Genomic DNA, 21,594 nt, shown 5'->3' with positions numbered 1-21,594 from the left:
TTTGAACCTTACAGACTGAAAAAACAAGTCTAATCTCTACTCCCATTTAAAGTAAATTAATCTGATCCATTGAAGCACTGGGTGTGACAGCCAAGCCCTGAATGAGAGAGGTGAAAAATAAGCCAGGCTCTGCTCCCCATTGTTTTAAGAAAAAAGGTGTAGTTGATTATCTGGTAAGGACATGAGTGGCTTCAGCTGTGATTTTCCACCATGAAATAAATACTTTCATTTATATGGTATATTTAAGATTTCAGGGTGTCCTTGGATGCTTTATAAACAATTAAATACTTGTTAAGTATACTGTAGTCATTGCTTTAATGCAAAAACAATGCTAGCTAATTTGCACATAGGAAGTAGAGTCATAGAGTCATAGAGATGTACAGCATGGAAACAGACCCTTCGGTCCAACTCATCCAAGCCGACCAGATATCCCAGCCCAATCTAGTCCCACCTGCCCGCACCCAGCCCATATCCCTCCAAATCCTTTCTATTCATCTTCCCATCCAGGTGCCTTTTAAATGCTGTAATTGTACCAGCCTCCACCACTTCCTTTGGCAGCTCATTCCATACACGTACCACCCTCTGCGTGAAACGGTTGCCCCTTAGGTCTCTTTTATATCTTTCCCCTCTCACCCTAAATCCAGGTTCTCTACTTCTGGACTCCGCCACCCCAGGAAAACTTTGTCTATTTATCCTATCCATGCCCCCCATGATTTTATAAACTACTAAAGTCACCCCTCAACCTCCAAAGCTCCCGGGAAAACAGTCCCAGCCTGTTCAGCCTCTCCTTATAGCTCAAATCCTCCAACCCTGGCAACATCCTTGTAAATCTTTTCTGAACCCTTTCGGGTTTCCCAACATGCTTCCCATAGGAAGGATAACAGAATTGCACACAATATTTGAAAAGTGACCTGCACAGCTGCAACATGACCTCCTAACTTCTGTACGCAATACTCTGACCAATAAAGGAAAGCATACCAAACATCATCTTCACTGTCCTATCTACCTGTGACTCTACCTTCGAGGAGCTATGAACCTGCACTCCAAGGTCTCTTTGTTCAACAAAAGTCCTTAAAACCTTACCATTAAGTGTATAAGTCCTGCTAAGATTTGCTTTCCCAAAATGCAGCATCTCACATTTATCTACATTAAACTCCATCTGCCACTCCTCAGTCCATTGGCTCATTTGATCAAGATGCAGTTGTAATCTGGAGGTAACCTTCTTTGCTGTTCACTACACCTTCAATTTTGGTGTACCACAAACTACAGCCTAATAATGATCAGAAAATCTATTTTAAAGGGAAATTTTTGACCACGCTCCTCAGGAAGAAGATTAGTGCCATGGGGTTTTGTGCATTGACCATGTCCTCCGTTGAACAGCTCTGCAAGTCAGAAGTACTGATGGTAAAGCATATCTTCAGTAATGCACTGCAGCATTAATCTTCATTTCTCACTCAAGTTTTGAGTAAAAAGGATTGGAATTCATGACCTTCTGACTCAGGGATCAAAATGAATCAATGTTCACACAATAACTGAGAAGCCCTATCTGCGTCCATTATCTGTTTACAAATAAATACAGCAATGTGATTAATGTTGAAGTGCAATCATTGTTGCAAAGTGGAAGGGAAGATGAGCAATAAAATTGGAAAGGTGATTTGGAGTGTGCTGACATTTGCAGTGGATGATGGCATTTCATTTCTATGAAGCAGCATCATAGGTAAAGTATTTGATTGCCTTATCTTACCCCAACAGGTATGTGGTAATTTTGCAATATGATGTCTTCATTTGTGTAGCGCTGTAATGATACAGCTACTGGATGAAGTCTGTGAATAGAAATAAATCACATTATCAACAGTCAAAATACAAAAGGGGAAGCAATTAGACAACAACCAAAGTGAGATGGAGGAAGCTTTCCACGAAGAAGCACGATGGCCTGAATGGCATCCTTCTCTGGCTTTTTCATGTGCTTCTAATGATAAAAATTGCAAAGGAACTGAGTTGATATGATATCAAAGTCTAAAGAAGGTAACATCACAAGGGAACTAGGAATGGGCAATGAATGCTGACCAGTTAGTGATGCCCATGTCACACGAGTGAATAGAAAAATGGATCTGAACATGATTCCAGATTATTTGCCATTCATTTGTTTCACTTTCCGAATCAATCATTGGTCCTTATACATAACGTTGAGGGTCCTATTTGCCATATTGAATCTGACTGTACATGATCATCAAATCCTGAAAAAGCTTACACGTCTGGTCTCCTAGTTCTCTCGCGACACCATCCAGTTCCATTTAGAGTCTCCCTAATGTTATTCCAACAGTAAAAATAGGATCTTCTAATTCCCTGGCTTACTTTGAAGTAATACTCTGCAATAATCATGTCAATGGCCTGCAATGAAATCAAAATATGCTTAAAAATGTTATGTGGATTAACATATTTCACATATTTTGAAATCATTGCAGCCCACCATGAGTCCCAGAATCTCTGCTAAAACTGAAATGGATGGAGCCACGCTAATGTTGGCAGTAAGATGATCAATTCTAGTAGTTCTTTTATCATGAAATAATTCACAATTCTCCATAAATTCCAATGTTGGTTTGCGAGTGTGTGTGTGTGTGCGCGCACACACGCTTATGTCTTAAGTGAATCTTCTGTGGCACAGGTCACAGGAACATCAAATAACACAAAGTAGAATTTTGGGGTTTGTCACTTTGGAAGGGTAATCCCTATGGACTCTTGAAATCAATGCTGAAGTCTGGTACACGTCATGAAAATTTGTCATTTAGAATCCGAACTTTGAACATTAGGAGGATGAGAGTTAGTGCTCAAATGAGTACATTGTTGGGGAAAGCAAGCTGATTCACTCCATTTTTGAATTGATTTTGCATTTTCAAGTCAGCACAGTATAGGAGGCAGCAACTGTTCAACTTCTTAAAATATCCTTAGTTGCATACTTGAATTGCATTTTGGATTGTTATAGTTTATTTGCCTGTGATCAAATACACAAAAAAGGCTGGGTGTTAGCCACCTTGAACAGTGAAGTTTTTTATTCATTTATGGAATGGTGGGTATTGATAACTTGGCGAATATTTATTGCTCAACCTTAACTGTTCTCGAGAATGCCCTCTTATCATACCTGTGATAAGATAAAGGTGTTCTAGAACATATTTTAGTATGATTGTGTGACTGAAATGTGCTACAAATCTTTTAAAGTATTAGTTAATCATAAATAGTCATTTGGTAATGTAGTTCAGAACCTGAGCATTGATTAGACCAAGAAATGATGGTTTTTGTCTTGCACTCATCAGGATAGATGCAAAAATACCAAAACTGGAGGACAACAGTTCCCTGGCATTTTCCAAGGCAATCATTGATCAATCAAAGCTGAGAAGATAACCAATCAACACAGATTTCTCCAACAAACAGCAATGTGCTAATGACCATATAATTTTATTGGTAATAACTGAGGAATCAATGGCCAGATACTAGGGATATTTTGCCTGTTCTTCACCAAGGTAGTGTCTTGGAATCGAATCCACGTAAGAGAGCAGTCAGGACCTGAGTTTAAAGCAGCATCTGAAAACAAACTCTCGGACAGTGTAGCATTTCCTCACTATGGCACTGAAGCACTATTGGTACATTTAGTACCTTCGCAGTCATTTTAAATGCCTTAAGAATTTGAGAAGACTGTAGTTGATATTTCTTATAACTGCAACCCGGTCTTACCTCAATGTTTCCTTGAGTGCAGCTTTGAGTAATGGCACTGATTTTAACATTTGTAATGGATCTCCTTGTGTTTTCTGATTGGCTTCTATAATTTCACTGCGTAAATTTTCCTGCACGTTGGGGTATTTGGCAAGCTCATACATAGTCCATAAGAGAGTCATGGAAGTCTGTTTCATGACAGAAATAGAATGATAAGTGTATGGCGGATTTTTTTAACAAGTCTATATGGATTGAAAGTATGAAGGTGAATACATACATACATGCTAGGCTTGTCTACAATGAATAAATTATCAGAACATAAGGCTGAACACAACTTACCTTCTTAAATATGATATTTTACATTTATTATCTTACTTTTCCTTTCTGTCTTCTTTTGTGGTTTTTGGGTGGAATTTAATGACTCCTGGTGGTGAGTTGGAAGGGAGGAAAGCATTTAATTGATTGATTGATTTATTGTTGTCACATGTACCGAGATACACTGAAAAGTGTTATTTAGTGTGCTATACAGGCAGATCATTACAATACAAAGAGTGCCAGGGTAGTAGAACAGAGTGCAGAATACAGACACTAGGGGTCACAGTCTGGGAATTCGGGGTAGACTATTTAGGATGGAGATGAGAAGATATTTCTTCACCATAATGGTAGTTGGCCTGTAGAATTCATTACCACAGGAAATAGTTGATGCTAAAACATTGAATGTATTCAAGAAGCAGCTAGATACAGCACTTGGGGTGAATGGGATCAAAGATTATGTGGAGAAAGCAGGATTAAGCTATTGAGTTGGATGATCAGTCATGATTGTGATGGAAGACTCAAATGGCCTCCTCCTGTTCCTACCTTCTATATTTCTATGCAGAGGGAATGCAGAGAGAGGGAGAGAGAGAGAGCAAGAGAAATAGATCAGAATTAATATTCAAGAGGTCAGTTCAAAAGTCAGATAACAGCGGGGAAGAATTGAATCATTGAGTAGTTGGGCAGTAGGATGCCAGATGAGACACTGACAGCTCCTCACCTCTGCCGGATTAAGTCTTGGGTGAGACATCTTATAGATGGCCTTCCAGCCTGTATCAACAGATTTAAGAACAGCTTCTTCGCTGCTGTTGTCAGATTTATAAATGGAACGCTCATATTAGAGTTGATCTTTCTATGCACCTTCTTTGTAGCAGTAACACTATATTCTGCATTCAGTTATAAAGTTGTATAGCATAGAAACAGACCCTTTGACCAAACTAAACTAGCCCCACTTTCTATGTAAAAATTACCCGAAAAAGGAAGGAAATTTAAGGGCCTGGGGAAAGAGCATAATGTGGGACTAGTTTCTTTGAAACCTGATGTACTTATATATGACTTGTCTGGTTAGCACACAATACTTTTAACTGTATTTCGGTAGTTGTGACAATAATAAACCAAACCAAACCCTATTTGGGGCACAATGCATTACTTTTCATTTAAATTAATAAACTGAGATACACTTTAAAGTCACACGTTCCTTCATAAGATCCAACCCTTCAGTAAAAGTGCTGCAATTAGTGTCATTCACCAAAATATTCTCATGTGCAGTATTCAGAAAAGCCACAAGCAGAACATTTCCCATTTGTGCCAAATAAACATCAGGGATAAGGTTATCTTATGTGCAACTGATAACCTTAGTTGGAACTTACCAGTAACTTAGAGATTCTGCCTTATAATTACAAAAACACATCAACTGCTTTCTTTGTGAATACTGTGCTGGATTGCCTAAAATACATATGCTGAAGGTGATAATATATACTCTCTCCCATCCTCATTTCTACATTGACTGGACTTCTGACTGACTGTTTTCTCTTTCACAATTCCCTCTTCGTTTTCATGCACAGTCTTGCATAACTTCTAAGTTTTAGTTTTCTTCTTATCATATTTTGACTGTTTTCTAAACCATTCCCAATGCCATGGCTGCTCTACAGACTTTGAGATGATGCAGAAAAAATGGAATCTTGCACACATTGCCCAAGGTAAATTTAAAGGAACACTTTTTGCTAATCTACTTGAGATTTCAGTTAAGTGTTGAGAATCATAATTATTGTGTCTTACCAATTTATAAAGTTACTCATTCATATGACTGTAAGCAAGATAAAATTGTTCGATGTCACTCAGAAACATAAATGCTATACAATGTCAGTTGTATTACCGAAAAAGAAAATGCTGATGATGCTTTTATCTGACCGGCTGATGATTCTCGACATTTTCTGTTTGTATTTCAATATCCAAAATATTGACATTTGTTTCATGACAGTAGGTTTATTTACCCCTCATCCTTTTCTAGTGCCAAGTGCAGGACTTTCCGAGAGACAGATTTGGAGGTGAGACAGGAAGCAAAATCAGAGGGTCTCAGATCCAGGTGACTGCCTGATGTGTTCCAAATTTTGTGGACTCTTAATAGTTTATGGCTGGCAGTGACAGTTAGCTAACTCAAATAAATCTTAAGTGCCCAGTTGAGGGCTAGTTTTTGAGGCAGGTGGTATTTTTTTTTTGCTGGCAGATGAACTCCTTGTTGAGGTCACCACCCTGCCTTTGTCTGGACACAGCTTCCCAGTAGCAGGCCAAGAAAATATAGAAACTTTGAATATAGGAGCAAGAGTAGGCCATTCAGCCCTTTAAGTCAACTCTGCCATTTAGCATGATCATGGTGTAACATCTAACTCAGTACCTAGCTCCCTCTTTATCTGCATATCTTTTGATAGCTTTACCCCAAATTTCTCCTTCATGAAAACACTCAATGTTTTGGCCTCAACTGCTTTCTGTGGCAGAGAAGTCTACAGGCTCACCACTTTCCGAGTGAAGAAATTTTTTTCTCGTCTAAGTCCTCAATGGCATACCCTATATTCTTAAACTGTGACCTTTAGTTATAGATTCCCCGGCCATCAGGATCATCTATCCCAGTTGAAACCATTGATGCCTTCACTTCAAATCCACCCCCTTTGTCTCCTCAAAGCCCACCCACCACCTTCCTGGAACTGAAGGGATCCGTTGGCCACAATCGCAGTTGCATGTAATCAAGTGGATGGGTGGTTCTGATCATCCTGCTAACAATTGTAGATGTCTTCAGAGGACACCTCAACTCTCGAGGTCCCATTCTCCTGGTAAGGCAGCCAGCCAACCACAGCTTCAGGCACTTTGATTACTCCTCCTGTCTGCTCAGCCCTGTCAATGTCCCTAATAGCAAGCAGCTCAGTGGCTCAGTGGTTAGCACTATTATATCAAAACGCCAGCTTCAATTCCACCATTGGGCGACTGTCTGTGTGGAGTTTGCACATTCTCCCTGTGTTTGCATGGGTTTCCTCCCACAGTCCAGTGATGTGCAGGGTAGGTGGATTGGCCATAGTAAATTGCCCATAGTTAGTTAGTGAGTTTTGAGAAGATTTGTAGCTCAGGATGTAGGATTGCTCAGACATTTTTTCACCATACGTGGTAACATCATCAGTGAGCCTCCTTTCGAAGTGCTGGTGGCATGGCCCACTTTCGATTTATGTATTTAGTTATCCTTGGGTTGGTGACATCATTAGTGGGCGGCACGGTGGCACAGTGGTTAGCACTGCTGCCTCACAGCGCCTGAGACCCGGGTTCAATTCCCGCCTCAGGCGACTGACTGTGTGGAGTTTGCACGTTCTCCCCGTGTCTGCGTGGGTTTCCTCCGGGTGCTCCGGTTTCCTCCCACAGTCCAAAAGATGTGCAGGGTCAGGTGAATTGGCCATGCTAAATTGCCCGTAGTGTTAGGTAAGGGGTAAATGTAGGGGTATGGGTGGGTTTCGCTTCGGCGGGTCGGTGTGGACTTGTTGGGCCGAAGGGCCTGTTTCCACACTGTAATGTAATGTAATCTAATCTAATCTAATCATTTCCTGTGGACACCATTTCTTGTGGTGATGTCATTTCCTGTTCTTTTTCTCAGAGGCTGGTAAATAGGATCCAAGTCATTGTGTTTGTTGATTGAGTTCCGGTTGGAATGTCATGCTTCTAGGAATTCTTGTGCGTGTCTCTGTTCAGCTTGTCCGAGGATGGATGTGTTGTCGCAGTCAAAGTGGTGTTCTTCCTTATTTGTATGTAAGGATAGTAGTGAGAGTGGGTCATGTCTTTTTTGTGGCTAGTTGATGTTTATGTACCTTGGTGGCTAGTTTTCTGCCTGTTTGTTCAATATAGTGTTTGTTACAGTTCTTGCAAGGTTTTTTGTAAATGACAGTGGTTTTGTCTGTTGTCTGATTAGGGTCTTTCAAGTTCACTAGCTGCTGCTTTAGTGTGATGATGGATTTGTGGGCTACCGTGATGCCAAGTGGTCTGAGTAGTCTGGCGGTCATTTCCAAGATGTCTTTGATGTAGGAGAGATTGGCTAGAGTTTCTGGACGTGTTTTGTCTGCTTGTTGGGGTTTGTTGCTGAGAAATCGACAGATTGTGTTCGTTGGGTACCTGTTCTTTTTGAGTACACTGTATAGGTGATTTTCCTTTGCTCTGCGCAGTTTCTCTATGCTGCAGTGTGTGGTAGCTTGTTGAAATAATGTTCTAATGCAGCTTCGTTTGGGTGTTGGGATGATTGCTTCTGTAGTTCAGTATTTGGTCAGTATGTGTTGTTTTTCTGAAGACGTTGGTTTGAAGTTCCCCATTGGCTGCTTACTCGACTGCGACATCTAGGAATGGCAGTTTGTTGTTGTTTTCCTCCACTTTAGTGAATTTTATGCTAGGAAAGATATTATTGGTGGTCTTGAAGGTTTCCTCTAATTCTTTTCATTTAGTGATGATGAAGGAGTCATCCGCGTAGTGGACCCAACGTTTGGGTTGGATGGTTGGCAGAGCTATTTGTTCAAGTGTCCGCATTACTGCATCTGCTAAGAACCCTGATAGCGGAGATCCCATGAGTGTTCTGTTGGTTTGTCTGTAGGTTTTGTCATTGAAGGTGAAGTGGGTGGTAAGGCATAGGTACACTGGCTTGACGATATTATCATTGCTGATGAGGTTGGTGGTGTTTGCTTTATTTGTCTTTGGTTCTTCTAATAATGTAGTCAGTGCTTCCTCGGCCAGGTTGATGTTGTTGGATGTGAACAGGGCAGACAACAGACAAAACTAATGTCATTTACAAAATACCTTGCAAGAACTGTAACAAACACTACATTGGACAAACAGGCAGAAAACTAGCCATCAGGATACATGAACATCAACTAGCCACAAAATGACATGACCCACTCTCACTCGTATCCTTACATACAGATGAGGAAGGACACCACTTTGACTGGGACATCACATCCATCCGAGGACAAGCCAAACAGAGACATGCACAATAATTCCTCAAAGCATTGCATTCCAACCAGAACTCTATCAACAAACACATTGATTTGGATCCCATTTACCACCCAATGAGAAAAAAGAACAGGAAATGACATCACCAACCCAAGGAAACCTAAACACATAAATAGAAAGCGGGCCATTCCACCAGCGCTTCGAACGGAGGCTTACTGATGATGTTACCACATATGGTGATGAAACATCTGAAAACAAACCTTTCAGCTCAGCGAGCAATCCTACATCAATTGCCCATAGTGTCCAAGAATGTGCCGACAAGATGGATTAGCTACAGGAAATGAAGGTGATAAGGTGGAAGGAGGTGGGTCTGGAAGGAATGCTCTTTGGACGGTCAGTGTGAACTCAATGGGCTGAATAGCCTGCTTCTCCACAGTATGGATTCTGTGATTTTTAGGAATTGGACACAGTTGCTGGAGGTGGCCTGTTCACTGGCAATCTTTAGGAAGATCACACTGGTGGGTGAGGTCACAAATACCACAACAGTTGGGGTTTGCATATTGTTCATTTGTCAGAGCCCCAAGCCCGTCAGAACATTCAACCTATAGAGTGTACAGCACAGAAATTGGCCATTTGGCCGCACACGCCTCACTGGCATTTATGCTCTCCACACGCCTCCTCCAAGCTCTTTCATTTCACCCCATCAGCAATATGACTCACTGTCCGGTAAGAAAACAATTTTCTCTTACTGTGTCAACTCCACCTGCCATAAGCTCTGTAATGCTTGCTTTGATGTCATCTAGGGGCAGCATGTCTTGCAGCAGCAGATCTGCTAGAACTCCGGAATATTCTTTGTCATTTTTGGATCCCAGGTGGAACTGCTTATATGTTCTTTGTATACAGGTATCAGCTACAAATTAAGATAGAGAGTGTTTATCAAAGCACAAGTATTTCACCAGTTCTAATAGTGACTGGCAAACAAACCATCTCTAATCATATTTAATACACTTTACATAATTATGCCACCTTCCTTGGGCAGCATTCTGTATAATTTCTTCTGTAATTGTTTAGCTACTCAACTCTATTGAAAATATTATTTGTATCCCACAATAAATGGTTTTTCAAAGCTAAACTTATCAATGGACAGACATTTCTCGAGAGAGAAAGCATGTGAGAAAACAAAGAGAAATCACCCAAAGCCTGGACGACTCACAGTATATAGAAACATGGCTAGACACCTTGGAGCTGGTTTCCATAAAGAACCCTAATTTTTGGCTTGGGTTTTGTATGTGACATGTGAAGTTTTCCTGCTATAGACTCATTTTCACTTCCTCAAACCTGAGGGTGGCAGATTTGAGTACATCTGGTGCACAATGTTTTAGCTGTCCATGGCCAGAACCTTAACCACATCAAGAGCTTATAGGCCTTCCTCTTCTCTATTAAAATCATGCACCACTTCAAGATCAAGATTGAGAGCAAAGAAAATCCAATACATCTTTCCTCTGTCACTGACCATCTTCATAAACGTCTCTCTACTACTTTTTTGAACTTCATCTCCAAGCATGAGGACCTCATGAACTCATTTGTCACTATGAAATGATTTATGCAATTGTAACTGTGGCACATTCACCCACCCCATCGCGAGTTTCTCTTTGTGATCAAACCAAACCACACACCTGTCTTGTCCTGAATCCGTATTTTGGTTTTGTTTCGCTGCCAACTTGATTCTTGTGCATGACACACTTTCTTGCTCCACTGACCCTCGTTGCATCAAATTGCTGACCATCTAATTTTTTTTGGTGCCCTCAAGCTAGTATAAATGGTCCCAGATCTTCAGGTACTTGTCCCTCTTTCCTTTAAAACCATCACACCTCCCTCTTCTGTTCTTGGGAAGTACATCATATCTTCATCCTCTCTATTATTTTCGGTTTTTGAATATACCATCAAATCCAATGGTCGATTTTCTTGGAATTCTCCATTTGAATCACTCCAATTATGTTTTTCACCCCATCCTCCAACCAAAATCTTAAAAGAAACACCATCTTCTGTGAGTATAATATTTTGTACTACTCTTCTTGACCACTCTGAAGCATGTGATTTGTTAAGAAATTATAATCATTTTGTCTTGTCAATTTATAAAGTAGACCATTTTGCCCTTCAAACTTTTTCCAATCTTCATACAAATGATGACCATCTGTTTCAAGCTTCTCTGTTCAATGGCCCTATGGGATGCTGAGATAGAGGTCACGTGACCATGGCAAGGCATCAAGTACACTTAAGGTACAATGGATTTTTACAATATTCCCATTTTCATAAATAAACAAAAAAAGATGCAAGCAGTATCAGTCAGAGTTACGTTACCTAGAATAAGGTGGCCACAAAGAAAATTATCATTAACATAACAGTATATTAACTCTAGATGATTCTACTTTTATCAGTCTTTATACATGCATTACATACATAGTCCTTACATTGTGCAAGTCTCCTAATGGTACACATGGGTTGTTTCACTGGTATTTCCTCAATCTTTGGATGATGTGCCTTCTCCAGGGAATGTTGTTTGATGAGGGCTACTGCTGTGCCACCTACTGTTGCTGATTCATGTCCATCGCTGAGGAACAATGAACGTCTGGACTGATGGTTGTTGTGTACCCTGTGTGAGAGGTGAGCTTCCTTCTTCCTCATGTGCTGTGTGTACTGTGAAGGCACAGCTTCTTTAGTTATACATTGACATGTGTAGTCACAATGAAATATCAGTCACCCACATTTACCAGGTATGATCAAGGTGACAACAGCTGCACATGTTGGCAGACTTTTGATAAGAGTATGGAACGTTTGCACTCTAACTGGCTCTCCAATGCTCAGCTATGGCAATGACTTGGCACTTCTATCAAAGTGAAATGTGGTTTTCTTTTGTTTCACTTCTTTCTTTTCACTCACAGCATATTTCTGGCTTCAGTGTTCTTTTTGCCATTGGAAGAGCAGTTTTGGTACAACATCCATATAACTTGAGTTTTTGGACTTGCCATGTCTTCAGTGGGTGTACTTCTCCACTCAACCATTCCTTGATACAATTCTGTGCTGAATTTACTCAATTTTTTTATGATCCTTTGGTTGATTTTCACTGTTGCCTCAGCCTTTCTGTTTGACTTGGGGCTAGTATGGAGATAATGCATGATGCTGAATTTCAATTCCTTTATAAAACAGCTGGATTCTTCATCTGTGATATTGCTACTCATCACCATGTCAGGAATGCTGTATTTGTGCCTTACGGCATTCTACAGTCTCAGCAGTAGTCAGAGTCATTGAGAGGTACAGCATGGAAAAAAGACCCTTCAGTCCAACTCATCCATGCTGTACCAGATATCCCAACTCAATCTAGTCACACCTGCCAGTACTTAGTCCTTGAATTCAGCTGTCTAACTCCCATTAATCAGACTAGTGGTCTACAGTGACAAGATGTTTCCTGCAAGAATGAAGAGATAGACTCCAAGCTTAATCCATGGTCTGTTGTGTGTCCGTTGTGGCTTCTTAGCTTGTTTAGCTTGGCATTTGTGACAAGCACTGACAGTCTGAGGTGGTCCTTCAGTTCATTGCTTATGTTTGTTCGCTACAGCCTTCCTCAGATTAGACTCAATTCCTTGGTGTCTTGCATGAATGCCCCTCAACAACTCTTTTCGCATCTCCTTAGGGATAATGACTCAATTTTATGCATACAAGATGCCATCTTGGGCTATCAGCTATCTCTGCCCAATATTTTCCTCTGGCAACAAGTGTTATCTTAAAGTTTTCAGGGCATCCTTTCATCACTTCTTCTTTGTAGCTCTTGGAGAATTGCACCTTGTTGTGTAGTTTCCTTTTTACAATCTGGTTGAGCATCCTCAACTTTTCATTGGCCATGAAGCTCTTGACAGCATGACTGCAATGAACATATGTTTCTTTTGCTTGTATTTCACATCCAGATGAGATCTTTGCAAACAAAGTAACATTCTATGCAGGATCATTGAAGCAGACAGAATGATTTGAGGGAGATGCTTGGAAGCGGTTTATAGACAGCCTTCATTACCACATTTATTTTCTTAAACCAGGTACTGATTAAAATGCTCACAAGCAAAGTCAATAGCAAGGCATTCTTTCTCAATCTGAGCATAGTGTTGCTAACTTTGTTTTAATGCCTTGTACACCAATGTACCTAGTTGGCGTACTGCACAAGTGTTGCTCAGAGCCTTGATTCACCGGTGTCACACTACAAAGTGACTTCATTATTGACATCACATTGGCTCAGCACTTCCACTGTCATCAGTTATGTTTAGTTATCATGAAAGCTGCTTCTTGTTCTGGGCCCCACCATTGTACATCCTTAGTAGTGAACTTGTGTTGTGGTTCCCCCTCTGACAGCATATTAAGCAGGCACTTAGCTTTTACATCTGTTAGTAACTGCCTCTCTGGTACAGCTAGCACCTTGCAGGATCTGAGCAAAGTTCTTTTGCTGTCAGTAAAAGAACTTGACTTTAGGCATCCACAGTTGCATCCTTTTATTGTTCAGTTTCAGATTCACCTGGTGAGCTCTCACTAGCTGCTAAACTAGATTATGATTGTGATTTGTGTTGGCTTCATCCATTGCAACTCCACATAGACAAGCAGATCATCCACAATAACTTCTACTCGGAAATATCAATGACTTGTTTTTATTCACCTGTGGAACAAGGGCATTGCTGGCTGGGCCAGCCTTTATTGCCCACCCCTAGTTGCCTTTGAGAATGTGGTGGTGAGCAACTTTCTTGAACCGCTGCAGACTTTGCTATCTTATGCTGTCTACACTGATTATCTTCTGGAGCACGGAAATGCCAAGTGGCAATATGCGACCATCTATTTCTCCTGAACAGTATGCAGAAAGTAATTTGAATTCTGCTCTTTATATCAAGCTTCACTGACCTGTGACCATCCTTTGTATCAAGGGGAGTGAAGACCTTTGCCTTGGCAAGTTGCTGCAAGATTCCTTCAATGGTTGGAATTGAGTAATGACATCTCTTCAAAACTTTATTAAAATCCTTTGGATCTATGCATACTCTTAGTTTCCCAGGTTGTCACCAATACAATGCTTCAAAACCAATCTATATGAGTTGTCATATTTTTGACTACTCCCTTCTTTTCTACCTTGGCTTTCAGGTTGGACTTGAAGGCAGTTGGAACTCTCCTTGCAGATGCTACATTGGTCTCACACTCTCAATCACTTTGACACAATATTCATCTGGAAGACATCCAAGACTTGTAAGCACATCTTTAAACTCTTCTAGCTTCTGTTTGACAGTCAATAGACAAGTGGTTTATGCAAACCTCTTCTGGCACAGTTAGGTTACTTCTCCGAGCTTTTGACTTGCTTCTGTTGAAATGAATGGATTGTGTTTATCATCTGCCAATTGGAACTCGAGATTTTCATTCTTCCCATTGCACTGAGCTTTTCAGTTTAATTTGCCCACTTGGTATGAGGTTGATCCTGGACATGGTTGGATTTTTTGATGAGGGGTGGTTGAGTAGTTTGGACCTGTTTTCAATGAGGTTTAGAAGAATTACAAGTGATTTTATTGAAGCACCTAAAATTCTTAGTGGGCTTGACAGAAGTGGAGAAAAAGCTTCCCTTTTTGGAGACTCTATGAGCAGATGGCATAATCTTAGAGTAAGGTGTCATCCATCTTAGACAGAGATGAGGATGAATTTTCTCTCTCAGAGGGGTGTGAATCTGTGGAATTCCTTACCACAGAGAGCTATTAACTGGGACCTTAAAAAATATTCAAGTCTGAAATAGTCAGATTTTCATTCAGGAAAGGAATCAATGGTGCAGGGCAAAAGGCAGGAAAGTGGAGTTGAGGATAATCAGATCAGCTATGATCTAACTGAATGGCAGAGCTAATGAGATGGGCCAAATGGCCTACTTATATTCCTTACATTATAAATCCTGCACCTTACTTCCAATTGCTTCATTTTTAAGTCATTATCTTGAGCCATTTTCTGCAGAACTCAGGCTGTTGCACACAGCACTGGTGTCCATCTAACAGTCTACGTTCATTTGATACTCTCCTTCTGCTGTCACAAACCATTAATGATAAACCTAAAAATGACAATATATTGTGTGGTGGAAAATGGTTTGACAAAATTATTAGCTGAATTACACAGCAGCCAGCTCTGTAGGTTTGTTTTGCTTTTTCCTTGCTAATCATTTGTGTCCAAAGTGATTCAGTTTCTTGTAGTTACAGCATTCCCCGTACTGGACATGCTTGCTTTTATTTTGTGTGATGTTCTGTGCAATATTTCCATTCCATTCTCTGGTCTTGATTTTTCTGCTTTCGTTTCTGCAAAAAGTTCTTCCTTTTTACCAATCTGTTGATCTCATTTGACGTGGAAAGTCTCTCAGCGTAATGCAAAACCTTGTCTGTTCTTCCATTAATGCGCTCAAGCTGATAAGTTTAGAACTTCTGCAGATATCAACAGTTTTCTTGACAGTAAGTTTCTCCTCTCTTAATAAATGTGCTGCCCAAGGTCCCTTATGCCTATCTTTGAGATTAGCTTTCAGTTGTCCAAACTCTCAGGATTCAGTTATCTTAGTGTGGTTAAATATTGATCAAAATCTCTTCAGCTCTGGCATTGAACTAGTATATTAGTAGTAGAATGATTAACATTAATAGGGGGTCAAAGTGTCTTCACAACCTGAAACGTTTCTCCTTTCTGCTTGTCTGTGAGATCTAGGCTGCAATGAAGCTTGTAGCACTCTGTTCCCAGCACTGACAGCAGGGTTGCAACTTTTATAAACTTCCATTATAATTCATTCTGTTGCTATTTCATAATTTTTCTCACTGAGGGGAAAAAAAAATCTATTGCCGTTTCATATTTCCTTTTAATTCCACAACAGCTGGGAGTAGAAAATGCAGAAACATTTTGATTCGCCAAGTAATTCAAAATGGGAGACTTGTTTTTCTTGCGCTTTTTCTTTGCTATTTCTTTCGTAGCTAGCTTTCTTAGAGCTCTAAGAACTTGACTCATTTTTTTTCACAGTAGCTGGTTCAAATAGAGGCTTGAAAATCACACATTTTTTTTCAACTGCATCACTCTGACACCTTGTAACAAGCCATGTGTGTTTAATGGCTTAAAAAATCACCAAGCTATAAGAGAACCTAAAAGCACTTACAACAGAGGAAGATGACATAACTATCACAAGACAGCCGGTGGGCTTTTGCTTACATTGCTGGTTTCCATGCCAGTTTTAAATTCTTGGGCATTTGTTTTGCATTGGAACCAATGTCCCAATTCTGGACTAGGATGCCTGGGTTTAAGTCCCATAGCTTCAGAAGTGTATAAGAACAACTCTGAAAAGGTTAATTAGAAAATATCTACAATTATATTTAAGCAAACAGTCTGTTAACTTCATTTGCCAAGGATTTACTGATCTCACTTTTGAAAGCTTAAATGAACAAGCCATCCAGTTGTTATAGGGAGATAGTTCCAGATATCTACCATGCTTTGCGTGATTAAGTACTTGATTTCGATCTTGAATTGCCTGATTCTAATTTCAAGATTCTGCGCCAAGTGCTGCTCACTTTACACTGCTCCCTGTCTTCACTTGACTTCTGGATCCATTTAAAATTCAAATAATACCCTTCTGCCATTTCAAATCTTGCACCAAGTCCTGTTCACCCATCACCCTGGTCTTCTATTACTTCCAATAGCCTCACACGTTCCTCTCTCTGTAACTTCCGAGAGCGCTACAATTCTCTGAGATCTCTACTTTCCTTCATCTTTCATCCATTGATTACCTCTGATCTTCATTACCCACCTCTGGCAACTGTATGTTCAGCTGCCTGGTTGCCAAGTCTCAGAATTCCCTTCCTCATAAAGCAACCACCTATCTTTAAAACGATTACGCAGATTCAACCCAGCTAAGTGTGAATGAAACTTCAGGCTTCAGAGTTCAGATTTGTCTTGCAATCAACAGTCATTGGAACGTGAATCAGAAAGCATGGCGCTGGAAAAGGCACAGCAGGTCAGGCAGCATATAAGGAACAGGACAGTCGATGTTTTTTGACTCTGACTCTCCAGCATCCGTAGTCCTCGCTTTCTCTAGTTGATGGAAGGTAACTTTCCTTCAATAGCCAATGAGATCAATGGAAAGATTTAGAGAAAATTAAAGGTTAAAATGCTGAAAAGAGGAAAAGAAGCACTGAACTGTCAAACATATGGGAGAAGGAAAGCACAGATGACCAAATTGTAGTGTACAATGTGCTGCTGTCCTTGTTGAAGAAGTGGTTAACAACAAGGATGTAACAGAACAAAATAAAATTACAAATAGAAATAGCCAGAGTAAATAAGCAAAACGTAACAGGAAGTAGAAATTCAACTATTGAGTTCACTTGGCGCCGCCACCGTTTTCCACAATTAATAGACATTTGTCCTGATTTTCTCACCATGTGAAAAAATGGTATCCCAAGCAGCAACGTGATCTTGCCAGATCTTCGATTTAATTGACTTCAGAAGCCCAGGTGGAATATAAAGCATTGGAGTTGTGGATTTGAACATCAACGTAACTGAATCGATGAACTTTTGTGATGCAGGGTTATGGAGACATTGCAGCAAGCCCAGACGTTCTCCATACAATATATGGCAAACAGCTGTAAAAGCAAAGATTGGAAATTCTTCCACTATTTCTTGATGAATTTACATTAACAGACTGACATTAAAAACATTTGGAGATAAAACATCCTTAATAGTCTGGTCTTACTGAAGTAGTAGAGCATATAGGGAGTGGATTTTGAAGTTCCCTCCAAACTGCGCTATCATGTAGCTATCTCAAGCAGCAGACAACCAATGTTCCCTTAAGATGCGCGCATACATCTGAGCCCAGAATTCACTTAAATAGAAGTGGTGCTCTGAGGGGCATATAAGCAATCGTGGTGCAGCTTACTATATTTGGACTTGGGCAATAATGGATGCTGACTGTATGGCCAGCAGCTAAGTCCTTCAAAGAGTGAGAGTGTGGTCTCAATTGTGGAAACTGATTAGGACTGCCTTAAGGTAACAGTTTCTCAGCTATGTTTAGAGGTGGTCTCATTCCTCCTGAACCCCATAAAGTAAGTTAAAATGTATTTTCCCGGAGCTTCTTTGACTACACAGTGTATGCAGCCCTGTCCTAACATGGTGGGCCACCTTGAATTGTTATAATGTGTACACAGTGTATGCAGCCCTGTCCTAACATAGCCAACGTGGTTCTCTGAATTTCACTGAACCTTGATTCATGTGTCAAAAGGGGCTTATTTCCTGAAAGGGCAGGCAATTTGTAAGTGATAGACTCCTGTAGAGAAGGACACCTTCAAAAGAATAGGCATTAATGGGGCTATAAAGCCTGGTCTACCCCATTTTGCTATCATTACTGTGTAGTTAGCTCAGTTTTAAATGAGTTAAAATTGGCTGTACCTTGTGCCAAATACAGATCTAAAAATTAGCTTCCTGAATATATATCTCCCCTTTTACTTTGCCTGAAATCTAACTAAGGTTAAACTTTACTGAGAAGACATCATGGAACTGAAACTGGATATTGTGAGTTCACAGAAGATGGAACTATATTTTGCTGACCTTCATTCCACATCTCCTACTTTCAGTTCTGTTGAAGTCAACAATGTTGAATATTAGCTGTTATGCTTAAGAGAAAGGGCATACGATACAATTGGAATTGATCCCCACTCCTGTCCAATTTCACCAACACTTTTTATGTGAATAACAAAACATGAGTGTTAAAATTAAGATATTAATAATTTAAATAAATAATTGAGCTCAGCTACGCAAAAGGGGCTAATGCTGACTGCTAATCTGGGGTTACTTTAGAGACACTGTACTGAAGCATATTTAAGATGCTCCAGTTTTCCAAAAACTAGTACAACATTCTTACTTCTTTATATAGTAGAACATTCAACAACTAATGAAAAACAATACCTGTTTAGTGATTTGAATAAAATGGACCAGTTTGGCTCACTGTGGCGTCTGAGCACATCCGTAAAACTGCACCCTTCAGTCATCACCAAATGCTTCAGTCATCACTTCTCTGCTCATTGCTCCATGCTGGCTGGCAGTCTCAAAACTTAATATTTAATTAAGTTTAATTTATCTTCAATCTTTCCATTGCCTTGCTCCTTTTTATAAATCTGTAATTACCTTCGGTTCTGAATGCTATGCTCCTCCAATTCCAAGCTCTTGTAAATCACATATTTTAATTGTTCCATTGTTGGCTGTGTATAGGCTTTACACATTGGAATTCCTCTCCAAACTTCTCCATCGCTCTCTGTCACTAAGATGCTCCTTGAAATCTAGCCCTTTGACCAAGCTTTTACACATCTCACCTAATATTTCCCTGTGGTACCTAATGTCAAATGTCCTTCTATAACACACTTTGGGATATTTAATTACATTAAAGTCGATACATAAATACAAGTTTTTGTTGCTGAGGTTTGAATATATAAACATACAAATTAGGCACAGGAGTGGCTCCTCAAGTTTGCTCTGCCGTTTGGTAAAATCACAGCTGATCTGACGTTTACCTCAACTTCACTTTCCTGCTACCACCCCTTGCTCCCCCACCCCAATCCCCATTGACTTCCTTGTCAGTTAAGAATCTCAACCTTAAAAATATTCAATGACCCCCCCTTACAATATTCTCTGAGGAAAGAATTGTATGGACTAAAATCTCACTGAGAGAACAAGTTTTCTGCATCTCCATATTAAGTAAGAGGTCCACTTATTACTAAACTAGATTCACAAGTTCTAGTTTATCGCACAAGGGAAACATCCTATCAACATTCACCTAGTCAAGTCTTTTCTGGATCTAATATGATTCAACAAAATCACATCTCATTCTTCTAGACTCCAATGATACAGGTCCAACCTGACCAATCTTTTCCAAGAAAATAGACTGCGAAGCTAAGCAAAAGATCAGTATGATATCACTCTGCCACATTGTTCATGTATGATAACGCACTGCAGTATTAAGGGTTTCATCGCCACAACAAAGAATATTTGCAGTCAAGGTATTCATTTATCACTTAAAATATTTTTCCCATTGAAAGCTGCAGTAAAGCAATTCATACCAAAATAATTAAAAAGTTATTTTTTAAAATAGTTTTGAAGGCTACAACATGCAAGTAAAATAAGGTAATGGCATAACCAAAGTAAAGAAGCAATGTTGGATCCTTACATTCAAGTGCGAATTTGAAGAGATCATTTGAGAGATCGGCTGTCCAAGTTTCTCTCCCACTGTTCGCAATCTGTTTGTGAACTGTGGACACAAAATCCAACACCACTTCATTGAGAAGTGGCACAAACTTTTGGATAATTTGGGGTGACATCACTGCTTTATTCAAAACTAATCGATCTCTTCTCCATTCTTCCCCACTTCTGTAAAACAGCCACAATGCAAGAAAGAGGTTTTTAAGAAGGTATGAAAACTTGTTATGTAAGTGTCTGTGATAACGATCATCATTTCTAATCTCTAGCATTTCATTATCTCTTTGAAAAACCTAATTTCACAGCCTCTATCAAAATACCTCCAACTTCCATTAACTTGAAACACTACTCTAACTCACTTAAAAACCAAAGTAACTCTTGAGGAAGGGTCACTGGACCTGAAATGATAACTCTGATTTCTCTTCACAGATGCTGCCAGACCTGTTGAGCATTTCCAGCAATTTCTGTTTTTGACTCCAACTCACTTTTTGTCTTTTCTCTAAAATTCTGTAATATGTTGGTGTTCTGAAACTACAATCCCATCTTCCCAAAACTGTTCCATTGGGATCCTCCAAACTGGCTTGAATCTGATCAAAATATCCAATGATATCTTGTGCAACTGCAATGGAAGATTAGTCTCTCTTCAACTTTGTCAATTCCTTGCTTTTTCTGAGGCTTTCAATGTAGTTACAAACTTCAACCTTTTCCAATACCTCTTCTTCCTAATAAGCTCCAATGACATAATTATCATGGTTTCAGTCCTACAATCCTACATTATAACAATTCAAGGTGGCCCACCAGCACATTCTCAGGATAATTAGAGATAAGTAATAACTGTATTCTTGGCAGCACTGCATTCACCCAAAGGTCAAGACAGAAAAACAAAGTCTTCACTAGTTCCTGCTTATCAATTTGTTTCCCACACTTCCTCATTCACAGGCTGTCATCTTGATATCATAAGCAAGTATGGCGATGATATCAAAAATTGGCTGCCTTGTTTCCTACAATTCTAGCCAAAACTACATGTCAGAAATACTTAACTGGCTGTAAAATGCTTTGGGATGTCCTGAGATCATGGAAGGTGCTGCAGAAATGTAAATTTGTTCTTCTATTTTAATGCTTCCCTTGCTGGCATCCTGGGTTCCACCCTTCACAAATTACAACTCATTGAAAATTGCATTGCTGACATACTAGTCTCCTTGGTTTGTTATGATTTACTGGTTCCCAATCTGTTAATGCAACAAGTTGAAATTCCTTTCCCTTTTCTACAGATTCCTTCCTGGCCTTGATCTTTCTAACTCTGAAACGTTATTCAGCAGTATGTTCCTCTACCACAATATT

At 39.8% G+C, this 21,594-nt stretch overlaps 1 protein-coding gene across 4 annotated transcripts in view; it reads right to left on the bottom strand.

Moving 5' to 3' along the window:
• LOC122542498 (cholesterol side-chain cleavage enzyme, mitochondrial-like) overlaps positions 1 to 21,594 on the bottom strand; it is a 40,710-nt gene that overhangs the window by 2,827 nt on the left and 16,289 nt on the right. For 3 of the 4 annotated variants that reach the window (XM_043680285.1, XM_043680287.1, XM_043680288.1), the window contains exons 3-7: positions 20,225 to 20,424; positions 17,448 to 17,651; positions 9,741 to 9,901; positions 3,730 to 3,896; positions 1,745 to 1,823 (exon numbers count right to left, since the gene is read on the bottom strand). In XM_043680285.1, coding sequence (XP_043536220.1) covers positions 1,745 to 1,823; positions 3,730 to 3,896; positions 9,741 to 9,901; positions 17,448 to 17,651; positions 20,225 to 20,424 — 811 coding nt within the window. The remainder of the gene's footprint in view (positions 1 to 1,744; positions 1,824 to 3,729; positions 3,897 to 9,740; positions 9,902 to 17,447; positions 17,652 to 20,224; positions 20,425 to 21,594) is intronic. The other variant, XM_043680286.1, reaches the window with a different exon arrangement.

The sequence above is a fragment of the Chiloscyllium plagiosum genome, chromosome 40 (genome assembly GCF_004010195.1).
Source record: "Chiloscyllium plagiosum isolate BGI_BamShark_2017 chromosome 40, ASM401019v2, whole genome shotgun sequence".
Taxonomy (NCBI): Eukaryota; Metazoa; Chordata; class Chondrichthyes; order Orectolobiformes; family Hemiscylliidae; genus Chiloscyllium; species Chiloscyllium plagiosum.
Note: the sequence above shows the minus strand (reverse complement) of the source record. Positions and strands in the feature narration are given on the sequence as shown.